This window comes from Phalacrocorax carbo, chromosome 3, assembly GCF_963921805.1.
Source record: "Phalacrocorax carbo chromosome 3, bPhaCar2.1, whole genome shotgun sequence".
Taxonomy (NCBI): domain Eukaryota; kingdom Metazoa; phylum Chordata; class Aves; order Suliformes; family Phalacrocoracidae; genus Phalacrocorax; species Phalacrocorax carbo.
Genome location: NC_087515.1, coordinates 21,533,320 through 21,545,897, shown reverse-complemented (window position 1 = coordinate 21,545,897; position 12,578 = coordinate 21,533,320). Strand labels below are relative to the sequence as shown.

The 12,578-nt window shown below is 38.3% G+C and overlaps 1 protein-coding gene across 3 annotated transcripts in view; it reads right to left on the bottom strand.

Annotated features, from left to right (window-relative positions):
* THADA (THADA armadillo repeat containing) overlaps window positions 1-12,578 on the bottom strand; it is a 165,137-nt gene that overhangs the window by 120,164 nt on the left and 32,395 nt on the right. For all 3 annotated transcript variants that reach the window (XM_064446113.1, XM_064446114.1, XM_064446115.1), the window contains exons 23-26: window positions 11,476-11,608; window positions 8,446-8,559; window positions 7,189-7,311; window positions 6,420-6,511 (exon numbers count right to left, since the gene is read on the bottom strand). In XM_064446113.1, coding sequence (XP_064302183.1) covers window positions 6,420-6,511; window positions 7,189-7,311; window positions 8,446-8,559; window positions 11,476-11,608 — 462 coding nt within the window. The remainder of the gene's footprint in view (window positions 1-6,419; window positions 6,512-7,188; window positions 7,312-8,445; window positions 8,560-11,475; window positions 11,609-12,578) is intronic.

Sequence of the window (12,578 nt, the reverse complement as noted above, 5' to 3'; positions counted from 1 at the left end):
TCTTGAGATAGTTCTGAGATTAAATCTTCTAAATCTGTCAAAGTCAACTAAATTAAAAAAAAAAAGCCAGAGCATTAAAAACAAAAAAGTTGAGCAAAATAAACGTGGCCTGGTTTTGGCAGACAGAAGGGGGAGGGATTTCTTTTTAACAAAAACAACCCCCCTCACAAGGCAATGTATTGCACCAAATCTTTAGTAACTACTTTACAAGCATTCACTGGAACAACTAAGGTAGCATGGAGGGAACAGGCTGCAAAACATGGCACAAGGAGCTAGAGGAAAGGGACATTTCAATAGACAGAGGCATTTCAATAGCTCGGTCATCTCATGTATCCTCACTGTCACTGACCCCAGTATTTCAACTGAAAAGCTGCAACAGACCAAGGTTTCCAGAGAAAATCCACTAGGCAGTCACTAACGAGATCCAAGATAAACAATCCCAACCCTTCCCTCCACAGCACAGGGTCCAAGTGGTACAATGCTCAGAGGCCAGTTTTGTGAACCAGGCCATACTTGCATTTCCCTGCTGGAGGCAGCACAAGAGGCTCAGCACTCTGCTGCCTCACTGCTGCCCTTTCTGTGGACCCATACTGCAGTTAAGCATCCTCTCACACGTAGCTGTACCACAAATGGCACACAGGACTTCTGCCAGCAGCGTGTCTCCAAGTCAGCACTGACCTTTTACAGGCTAGACTCAATCTGAGTTATCACCTCTAGTGAAACTCTCCTAAGGGCTATCCAAGTTTACAACATTCGTGCCCTTACAGCTTGACCACATTAGCACCACATTATCCCAAAACAGTACTGGTCACTCCTCTGCAGGCAACGCAGACCTGTCTCAGAAGTCCTATCAGATCCCACTGCAAATGTCCAATGAAGTTGCTGTTAAGACTGACAGAACATCACTGATGTAAGACAGATTTTTTCAGCTGTCAAGACAGAAATATCAGAAGTGTTAGCGTTCCAGATGTGGAACATTCAACCAGAATCATTTACTTATGATGTATTTTATGTAATTTAAGCTACAACTCTAGAGTGGCCTAGTGAAAAGGAAGATAATACCAGATCCATATTATTTAGGGAAAATATTATGAAAAAAAGGTTTGCATTAGAACATTCCATTTGCAGTGTTTTCTTCTAACCCTTCACAGTGTAAAATACAATTATTTATGATCTTAAAAACCTTAGTATTCATACAAAACCTCAACATTAAAGAAAAAGTACATGTCAATTTAAGAGGAAAAAATCAACTTAGTGTTTTTTAGAAGTTAATTTGGTTTTACTCAGTGACCTTCAAATGCACAAGCAAACACTTACTGAAAAGTGTCGAACATTCAACTTGCAATAAAAAAGGCAAAGAAAGCAGAGGGCAGTGGTGCATGTTGACTGCCTCACAGACAATAGTGCATCTTCAAAACCTGTTCAGATCTACAAAGTTTTCATCTCATTATAATTGGAAAGGTAAGTTTCTCCTTTCCAAGTGCTTGAAGTTATTGATAGTCATCAACATTTACTGACAGCTATCAGTGAAAATAAAGACTTTAAGTACTACGTAGATGGCAGTTAAAGTTGTTCCTTTCTATTCATATACATCTAAACCAACATTGAGAACATGGTAGCGTTCACACTCAATTTCCTAACAGCATGAATATTTACTCCACAGGAAAAGTGTGTTAAGTTGACAGCCAAGTATTTTCCTGCCTATGCATTTTCTCTTCACTAGGGTCTAAATACATAGGAGCTTCCCCCCTCGCAAAATGCAAACATATATACACCAGTTACTTTGTGTAAAAATCACCAGGTTGCACTGTACCATTTCAGCCTTGCTTAAAAAACGGCTTTTTAATCAAAGAGTTGAAGCTTTTCCTTCCTGGAACCTCCTCCATCAAGGTGAGAAGCTAAGGGAATCCTGCCCACTCCTCATCATTTCTTTTAACCCCAGCCACTACCTGAGGCCATTGGTTATTCTTTCTGAGGACCTTACAACGTTTATATTCCAACGTTTTCAGATAAGCCAGGACAATCCTTTTTTATTACTCTAAAGGCTAATGTTTGTCCTAAGTCAAACGGCAGACTGCCTCAAAGGCAATTTCTGATCATGCTCATCCTTTTAAAAAAAAAGATAAAAGCCAGAAATACCAGGTATTTGATGAGAAGAATCTTGTCTAGTAACAAGCAATAGCAGATTTAATTGGCACTGGATTACAGACCAAAAAGGTCTCCATTATATATATGTGCGTGTGTGCGTGTGAATAACACTGGACTACAGATGACTTGTCTGTACTCCAGTATTTTTTAATATATATGCATATATATAGTGCATGTATAGGCAATATATTGACACATATATATTTGGGGGGGTGTGTCTAAGAATTTAGGTGAAAGTATCGCTATTACTACTGTAACTCATTTGGGCAGGATATAATTCCTCTATGATGAGACATTTAATTACATTTCAAAATTCGTATCAGTTAACTTTATATTTAAGTTTTTTCAACTTTCATGTACAGATCTGCATTATCTATCACAATATATATTCCATTTTATTTTTAGAATCCCTTCATCTCAAGAAATCCTAATTTTTCATGTGATGAATACTGCAGCCTATCATCAACTAAAGCAAGCATTTACTTCAGATGATTTGCAATCTGTAGCAACTCTAACAGGAAAAAAAATACCCGTGAAAAAAAACAATTATTAAGCATGCACAACACCCCAGCTTCTTGAAAAGTGCATGGAATCAGCAAATCTACATTGTAAATTGACTGCACAACAAAACTGGAAATGGCTATTTAATCAAAGCATAAGAGGCAAAACTCATTGGCCTACAGAACTCACAGCCGTTCAAAGACCTACTTCAATCAACTTGCATTAAACAAAGTGTAGCACTCAGGTCTTCCACATGCCCCTCCAAGTGGTGCTTTCAGAGCCGGCACTGGGAGGACACGGCTGGGGTCTGGGGCCAGGGTGGCACCCTCTCCAGAGCCCCTGCTCTGGGGCGAGGGGCAGCCCCACCACAGCCCCACACCTGTAGTGCAGCGTGGGGCTGGGGAACAGGTTGTAGCTGATCGCGTCGTAGCTGGGCAAATTAGGAGACAGACCGAGCATCCTCCCAGTATGAAGTATCTGGCTAAACTAACATAAATACCTGTGCTGTGAAGGGCTTGGAGAAGGGGTGGTTGTTTTCTCTAAAGCACGCTGCGACGTATCTATGCAGAGCACATTTTCTGTAACCACGTATAAATAGGCTAATTGCAAAGAAATGTTTGGAGAAAAAGAAAAAGAAAACTAAACCAAAAAATATCCCAAAATGCAGAAATCAAAACAAAAACCCAAAGCCATAATTCTTTTACATATTCCTGAGAGGGGGGAAAAAAATTAACTTGGGTTACTGATCAGACATAGGTTATAGTTCATTCAGTCATTCAATCCAATGCTTCACAACTGACCAAGACCATCAGATAATGGACCATCACTGTGTTGTCACTACGTAAACACCCCAGCTGTACAGCAATTAATGTACAAAACTAACACAGAGGGACTGGAACTGTATCAGCTATAATCGAACTATATATCAGCAGACTAAAAGGAGCAAAAGACACGGCAGGCCTATAACTTTTGAATAAAGGATGCTATATGTGAATTTTTAGTGGCGATAAGAACAAAAAAAAAAGGGAAATGTAACACGAAGTACATTAAAGAAACATGGCAGTGGAGTTAAGTTGCCAGTACTGTTCCAACAAAGCTTTCACCTGGAAGTCTACACAATCTCTCCACCACCCCAGCGGTAGCAGTTTTTCATTGGAACTCTTCTTGAGAAGACAACCAGAAAAGTCCATCCTTTTTTAGACAGATGCCCAGAATAGCCCAGCCATAAGGTAACTCCCTGCTGGCACAGAAGGACAGATTTAAATCCCTAACGTAAGATCAGGACTGCAAGCTGCAAACCTATGCAAGGTCCTAATGGTGGCATCAGAGAGCTGGTCTCTGCCTCTGCCCACAAGAGACCGCCCCTTAATGCACACAGAACATCCTGCAGGCGACAGAACAAGCAGCTCAAACCCAGATGACTGTCACACAGGCTCCTACAGATGCAAGCTGCTAAAATGCTAGTGCTTTTGAAGTAAACTCCCAGATTTACAAGTGGGGCAAAAAATTACTTTAATAGATTCTGTTCCGACAAAACACTAAACAAAACAAGTTCAGAGCTCCCTAAGAGAAGTGCCCAAAAGCAGCTGCACCCCAGGGATGTGTGAGCTGTGCAGCAACGGTGACACCTCGTGGTGCCAAACCATCGAAACACAGACCTCTTCCCAAACACAACCTACCTTAAACCCACCGGCAGGGTTCAGAGGAAGAAGCTTTACAAACCAAATAGCCAAACCACCTCTCCATCATTCTGCTTCTAAACCAGTGTCTGCTGCAGCGACCGGAGTCAGAAACTTGAAATCAAATCTCTGCCTCTTGTTTTCATACCTCCCGTCTCTTACTGACCTGTCTTTAGAAGTGTTTTCCCATTCCCTGTGTCATGGTATTGACGACTACATGTGGGAAGCAGGAGAACTGACTACATACAATGTTTAATGCAAAATTGCTAAACGAATAGAGGAAGAAAATGCAGCCAGCCCAGCTTTAACGTCTTTTGGTCAAAATGACTACAAAGAAATTACTGTAAACAAAAAGCTTCAGAGAAGCAAGTCGACAGTGCCAGTCACACAAAAATTGACATTGTTCTTAATGAGTTCAATTACATAAAAGTTTACTTTCCTTCATTCTGGTACCTCCCATTCCCAAGAGATGCTCAAATACATTATTTTCTGCAACTTCACAATCAGAAATCTCAGATTACATATCTCATCATCACACTGCATGCATTTGAGAAGTCAATTTGCCTCCCCACTGCAAAAGTTAGTGTGAAGCTTTCCTAGGACATAAGCTTAAAAAAAGCTCAGGTACATACCTCTTTCAGTAAGCACTCAATATCAAAATTAAAAAAACAAAACAAAACAAACAAACCCTTTAAGTTCTGTTACAAAGAAGCCAACAAATGAGAAACACTTTTTATTGCTCTGGCTTGGGTTTCACAGGTTATGGGAGTGAATTCCAGGTTTGGGCAAGAAGTGATTTGGATTTATGCCAATGCAGGGATAATTTCATACAGCAGGGGAAAAGACATTCCAAATCGTTTTTGGGGAAGAGGTATTTTCTAAGGGAAATCTCCCTCCAATCTCCCACCCATATTTCTTCCTCACATTCATACATGCATAGTAACTAATTTTTCAAGTGACACCTGAAATTAATTATTTCAGACAGCTAAAATGGCACCTATCTATCATCTAAAAGATGAAAGGCTAGTATCATCCCAGGACATTTATTTTCATGCATAATATGCATGAAAATTATATTAGCTACATAGATCAACAGTAAGGAATCACTGTATAATGAGTAAATTAAAAAAAAGTGTGGAATTTGAATTTTTGAAGGTAAATCATAATAATTGCCTCCTTTCAGAAATTGCATACCTTGTCCATGATTTGAAAATCCATTAGGAATTTCTGAAATGGTTACCATAATATCCATAGTGTGAACATGCTATGGCCCCGCAGATTCACCCAGGAGTATTTTTTGATGAGTTTATTCTGCGTGTGAGGTTATTTTCAAGTCCCTACTACAGCAGGAATCTCAGCTACAGAGCACGGGCATGCTTCATTTGCTGCAGAAGCTAAAGGAAAGGCCTGAAGGCCAAGGAAAACATGGGGGTGCTTGTGCACTAACCAGAGGGCACAGAGAAAACAGGAAGGCTCGGGACTGGGAAGTTTTAAGAGTTAGAGGAGAATTGGTTTTACATAAGAAAGTGAAACAGTAGAGGATCTGGAGCAGGACTACAGAGTTCAAGGGCAGAATCCCTTGGAAGGGAAGCAGCTTCGCAAGCTGCAATTTTGGGAGCTTGAAGGAGAGAGACATAAAAGGAGGACAGGGTGTTCTAGAGTGAGAAGACTAAAGGGAAAAAATATCAAAGTAGTAGGGGTGAGATACCTCCAGGTCTGCTCTAGAGGTAACTAAACACACGTGATCATTGCTCCTCTTCTCCTTCAACCTCCTCTCTTTGCTATTAAGAGCAATTGGGCTAATTGGTGACCACAAGAGACACTGGACATTTGGAAGAGCCACTGGTACCAAAAGCTCTCAGCAACATCCCCCTTCTGTGAAATTGTACGCAAGTACAAATTTATTCTCAGTGCTTAACAGCAGATATTTTTCGCCCTACCACTTATTTCTTGGCAGCACAGTTTAAGAAAAGCTAGATGTTTTTGTAACATCATGATTCAAATATATCCATAAAGCAAACAACATTTTCAAATTGTTGTTGGCTAAGGTCATGTTTTGCAAACTAACAATTTGTACCAAGTGAAGCTTACCTATTTTTCTTGGAATTTTCATCTTTCCCTCTTTTAACGCCAAAAATTCTTGTAATCAGAGCACTAAAAAGAAGTGTAGATGAATTTCTTACCTAAAGGAAAAAGAAAAGAACATGAACTATGTTTTAAAAATCCATTTGAAACATACTAATATTTTTTTAAATACAGCCACTAACGTACAGTGGAAAAGAACAGCTGAGTGAAGGACAGAGCATACGTACTGTTCAGAGGTCAGCACACGGAACAATTAATTCAGAGCATCTTTCCTCTTAATCAAGATGGCACTAATAGAAAGCTTAGATTTTTTTGAGATGTCCATCTTTAATAAAAATCCAGATTTCTAGTGCTTCAAAGCATTCACCCTTACGCATGGCAGATCATGAAATGTTCTACCTTAATATGCCATGTGGAATACTCTATTTTATTGAAAAGCAAAGTAACAGTGAGAAGGAATGTAAATGCCCTCCTTACCAGCTAAGTGCATTGACTCAAAAGTTAAGGGCCAGATATATTTTTAGCTATAAGGTAGTCTCTGTCCCTACTTTTTGCCAGTATCAGTGCCTCACATTACAGAAAAATGAAACAAAACCAAAAGCGTGACCAAAAGTATGACTTTTTTGCAGGTCTACATTATTCTCTATTGTACCTTAAAATATTACATCGTGCAACATTCCAGAAATTGTGGTATATAAACATGATCAAAGCTTCACTGAACAGCACCACTGTCCACCCTGTTAAATTAGAGGCGCAAAATTAAGGATTAACTTACTGCCCAGACAGGTGACATAAAACCAAGAATTGCTGCTTGTAGTCCATCTGCAACATAAGGCATGATGTTTTCACCTAAACGTGTATCCCTAAACAGTGCCCGAAGGATATTTAAAGCATGAACCTGTGAGGGTAGAAGAAATACAAGAAAAATATATATTCATTGGAAAATATCTTAAATTGAATGTATGTTAATTACAGCATTAAACATGTGAAGTAAGAATAATCCATATGCACATTTACACCACTTTATTTCCATATTAAATCAAGAATACTGCTATTAAAAATATATTAAAGCACTGCAGCAGTAAACACTGTGAAAAATAATTACAGTTTAAAAATATATTCCTCTAACAAGTACAGTCCAGGCATTGCAAGCGAAGGTCAGCATTCTTTTTTCCTTAGCTTATCATGGCTGTAAAAATAACTTTCGAAGTTTAGAATCATCTTTTCCAACATTCTTGACATGCTGTAGATACTGTGAGAAAAAATAAACTACAACTCACAGGAGGACAATATTAAGCTAAAACTGACAGCCAGGCTCGCTTCACCATATGGAGTATTTTCTGATATTTCTCTACTCTCTGTAGGAGAAGGTAGTAATCTGCATAGCTTCACAAACTTTGACAAGGCTACATAAATTGATACCAGCAGATCTGGCAGAGCCATTAGAACATATTTCTATGTATTGTCAACAAATTTTGGCTTGCACTTACAAACAGAAAGATAACATTTTGAAGATAAAGATCTTGACTTTAAAAAAAATTTTCATGCATTACTAACGTATATATTTAAGTTTTAAAAGTTACTAATTATGCATAAAATTTCTTTTCACATGATATTTTGCTGCATACAGTATGATTTATGAAACTCATTTATTTACGCTAACTGTAAACAAATGCTTGCTTGTTAATTTCCTTGTAAAAAGGAAATTACTCATCTGTTTGTTTAGAAATATACTACAGGCAGTAAACTGATCACATAAATTCAAAACGAATATGACTATATTCGCTGTACTAGAAAAAACCCTGTGAAAGCATGCCAAATCCATTTTTTTAGTATCTTACGCACTTTCACTTTAGTATGTCACCTCCAGTAATTTCATAAGCTCTGCACACACAAACATGTTTTAAAATCTAGCTATACATAATGAAAACAAATGATCCTTATTAAAAACACACACAAATTTCCTTAACTGTTTGAAGTAACACAAACACCTTTATGACATTTGCCTTCTGATGACAGGCTATATTTTTACCTGTGGAATTACACTTGATGATTCATTCAAAGGTGTGGCCAAAGATATCAATTCTTTCATTGCCATTTTCAGCAAATCTGTTTTGCTTTTCTTTGGTTCTGAAGCTAACAAAGCCTACAGAAAGTTAAAAAAAAAAAAGGGGAAAAAAATCAGGAACTTCTAGCCATTTTTCTCTATTACCAGTTCTGCTCCACATTCCTATATTTACCATACTACAGCCTAGCCTCTGACCATAAATAAGGACGAAAGAAAAACTTGCACAAATTAAGTTTCAATTTTAACTTAGTTTTATTCAAAACCTCCTAGCATTCAATGTTTCAGTAAGAAAGCCTTGCTCATGCACTATCCATCTGCCTAAGAAAATTTGCTTGTATTCAACAGATAGGAATTTAAATTATTAAACACACACACAAAAAAATCGTAGTATTTATTACAGCAAAAGTATCTGCCTTATTATACTTACATTTCCTAGTATGGACACTCTTTTAGTTTAACAACATACATATTTAAGATGACATTGGCTGGCCAAAGGATAGAATAAAATCTGGTTTGCAAAGCAGGGTAAAGCAAGCAGCACATCTTTAAAAGGAGAGAAGAGATATATCCATCTCCAAATGGTAGTTCAGTGGGTAGGACATCCAGCTGAGATGAAAATACTCTAATTTGGACCTCTAAAATTCATTATTGGAGTTAAAACAGTAATTCTCTCTCCATCTAGTAGCTCCTCTTGAATTTGCCCCACTTAGTATGAATGGATAATCCTAAATCACTCATTTCTAATAAAAAAATATTATCCGTTGGTGTTTTGGGGCCCAGAGTCTGTTCAGCGTCAGTTCAAACAAGATATTTAATAGTACTTTACATCACATAAGGTCAACTGCAAGCCAAATGAAGTATAGAGGTTAGGCAGAAACCCAGAAGTAGTCACTGTCAGTTTATCAGTACCTTTAACAATGGGAGAAACAGAGAGGGAAGGGGGGAAAAAAGTATTCATGAAGTATAAAATAGAGAATGAATTGAAGACTAAAATTTCATACCCTAAAAATGTTAAAGCTGTAACTAGTATTTTCCCACGATTTCCTCACCCACTAATTGGAGCTGCACCTTTGTACTATTAGGTAATAATATTTCTGTTTTAAATAGGTCATTTAAAATGCTTATAACCTTAAAAAGTACACATTATCATTAAAACAGACATGTTTTAGTAAAACAAGAACGTCACAGGAAGCAGATGGCAAAGAGACCACACTGAGTCTCGATTTTATGTATTAATAAAATAACCTTATTATAGCACTGTTAGGATATGCATTAAAACTTCTATTTTCATTATCTAAATGCAACATGCTATTTAAGGCTTAATTCATTTTACCGAGTGCTACAGGCACATTCAGAACTACTGCCAAAGAACACTATCGCCTCTCTTTACAATGAAATTACAATTTGAAAATATATTATTTCAGACTAATGAGAAGGTTTGGAATGAACATTGGGATCAACTGACTAGACTAACTTTGTACTCTTCCAGAGCTGTCAAAATACAAGTATCTGACCTGTTTATCTGAACAGCTACGGCACAGCGCAAGCTGCACCATATGGACTCAGTAATGTAGGCCAACTGCAGACTATACCCATGTTTTCTGCAATGGGATACCGCTGGGTCCTCCTAGTCCCTACAGTAGACAGAGTAACTTTTTAGAGGAAAAATTGATTCAAACATGTTGGTTTTCACGTTCTCAGGATTAACACTAGCTAATGCCCACTGGATTCAAACTCTGGTGTGAATGGGGAAACCAGAAGACATGAAATCACCAAATTATTTTTGCAGACAGCTTGCAGAGATGTAAAAGGGAAAGGTCTTTTAACTGCTGAAATCGAAAAGGAAAAATGTCTCTAAAATCAATGCCCTACTTCTGATCTCTGCTGCCTAGCACACACACATCTAGCAAAGCCAGGAGCAGGCTGTGACTGACATAAGAGAGGTCAGACAGAAGCAGGCTGCCTCAACTTTCTCAGGGCAAACTTGGAGTGGAAAACAAGCAAGACGAATTATTCTGACAGGAAGAGCTTGCTCCCAGCAGTCCCTCAGCTTCTTGGAACGTGCTTGAGACTACACTTCAGCGAGTGGAGAAAGTTACAAATCGTGTAGTTAATCTTGGGCTCATGTCTTAGAAAACTGGTTGAAAATTAAAATGATGGAGGTTAATTTAGGGGAAAGCAATCATGGCCGCTTTAAGGAGCAAAGGAATGGAAACAGGTTAAGTGTAGTCTGCAGGACCAACTCTGCAGTGATGGACCCCAGAAAGATGCAGATGAGCTGCTGCATACTACTGCAAGGCACACAGTAGGAGGTGGTACTTTGAGCAGAGATAAAACACTGCCAGCTAGCCAATCAGCCACCAGTTCTGAACTTGGCTGAAGCTAGAGTCTGGCATGTGTGGAGCTGAGGGTAACACAGAGTGGGACGTCTGTGGGAGCATGGCCCCATGCTCACGGATACAAGTCTTCAATAACCTCAAGACTGTCAGTCAGCACCAGTTAGTATGACTCTATTACTTGATCCTGTTTTATTACTGTTGAGGGGACCTCCGAAGTTCTTTGTGGTATTTCTAGGCCACCATTTTACAATTCTATGATGGTCTGTTCATATTTTACCACCCTCCCACTTTGCACGGAAGAAGCAGTTACATGGTTAATAGAGACTTACTTAATCTGTGAATTAATTTATGAATTTGCCAGGATTATTACAGTGGCCACACAGAGCCTACACTCAGTCTTTTGAAACACTATGCAAATCCATCTCAAGCCAAAAATCTCAAGAGTCAATAGAACTGCAGTGCTAAACAGCACCAAACATGGTTTAATTGCACATGGCTTCTTGGTAGCACAAAGGCAATCAGGTCTGTATACAAAAAAAAGCTACTGTTTGGCCAAGAGAGGTTGAAGTAAGATAAATAAATACATAAGTATATTCACCAGAAAGAACATTAAAGAAAAAATATCAAGTCAAGAGGTAATAACATTAGTTGGTACCTGTATGTAGAATGGAATTCCCGCACTACGTCTGGTCGCACATAGCGTAGATGAAGGATCACAAGATTTGATTTCTTCCAACACACAGCTTAGCCACTGCTCTGGCATCTTGCGCAGACTCTCACTGTTACATCTACATGAAACAAATACATAAGAAACATGACACAAATACATAAGGAACTAGGACAGATTCAAAGAAAGCATTTAGTGACCCTAAGAAATATTTCTCATTCGACGTGAACATCTCCAAGTATATACACAGATTTTTTTTTTTAATGAAATAAGACAGAAATTAAAAACGGAATTGTACAGTTTTTCTAATGTTGGTACAAATTATATTAACACTACTTATTAAGTGTCACTAGGAAAAGATATTTCACTGAACAGAAAACAGGATTCTGTGTTTCAGCACCGCAACTGTTCTCTTCTGCCAGGAACTATTATCCTGTTCTGGAGAAGAAAAAAAAGACATATGCACATCAGTCACTGAAGGAACTGACAGTTCACAAATTCATATGTCTGTTGTCACACAGTAGCTGATGCGTGACCCTTACATTAACTAACATATATAACCATACAAAACTGAAGCCCCTCACAGTAAGTACATATTATGTAAATACCCCTGCAAATCTTGGAGCGTTAGGAGGAGTGAAAAACAAGATGCACTGATCTTTTTAAAATACTGTATCAGTCTTTTGGTAAAGCACCTAAGTTGCTCTCCTATCATCAAGTACTCCTCTTCTGCAGGTATAAAACTCAGCTTTGCCTGAAAGCAAAGGACTTCCAAGGACAAGGAGAACTTCTTCAATTGTCGGTGCTGATCAGTTCAATGAAATACACCATATTCAGTGTGCAAGACCAGCTCATTAATCTTATGTCAATATTCCAAAAAGGATCATTCATTGTTATGAAAATGTCTATTAGCAGGACGTTTATTAAAACCTGTCACACTGGTTTGACACGTGATTCAGAGTAGAGAAAAGAATTAATCGTTGTGGGCAATACAATTGCAATTACCTCAACCATGCAGGACTTGCCTTACCTAAAAATATAAACTATAATTAAATTAATGATTAAGTAGTAAGACCTTACAGCAAGACTAC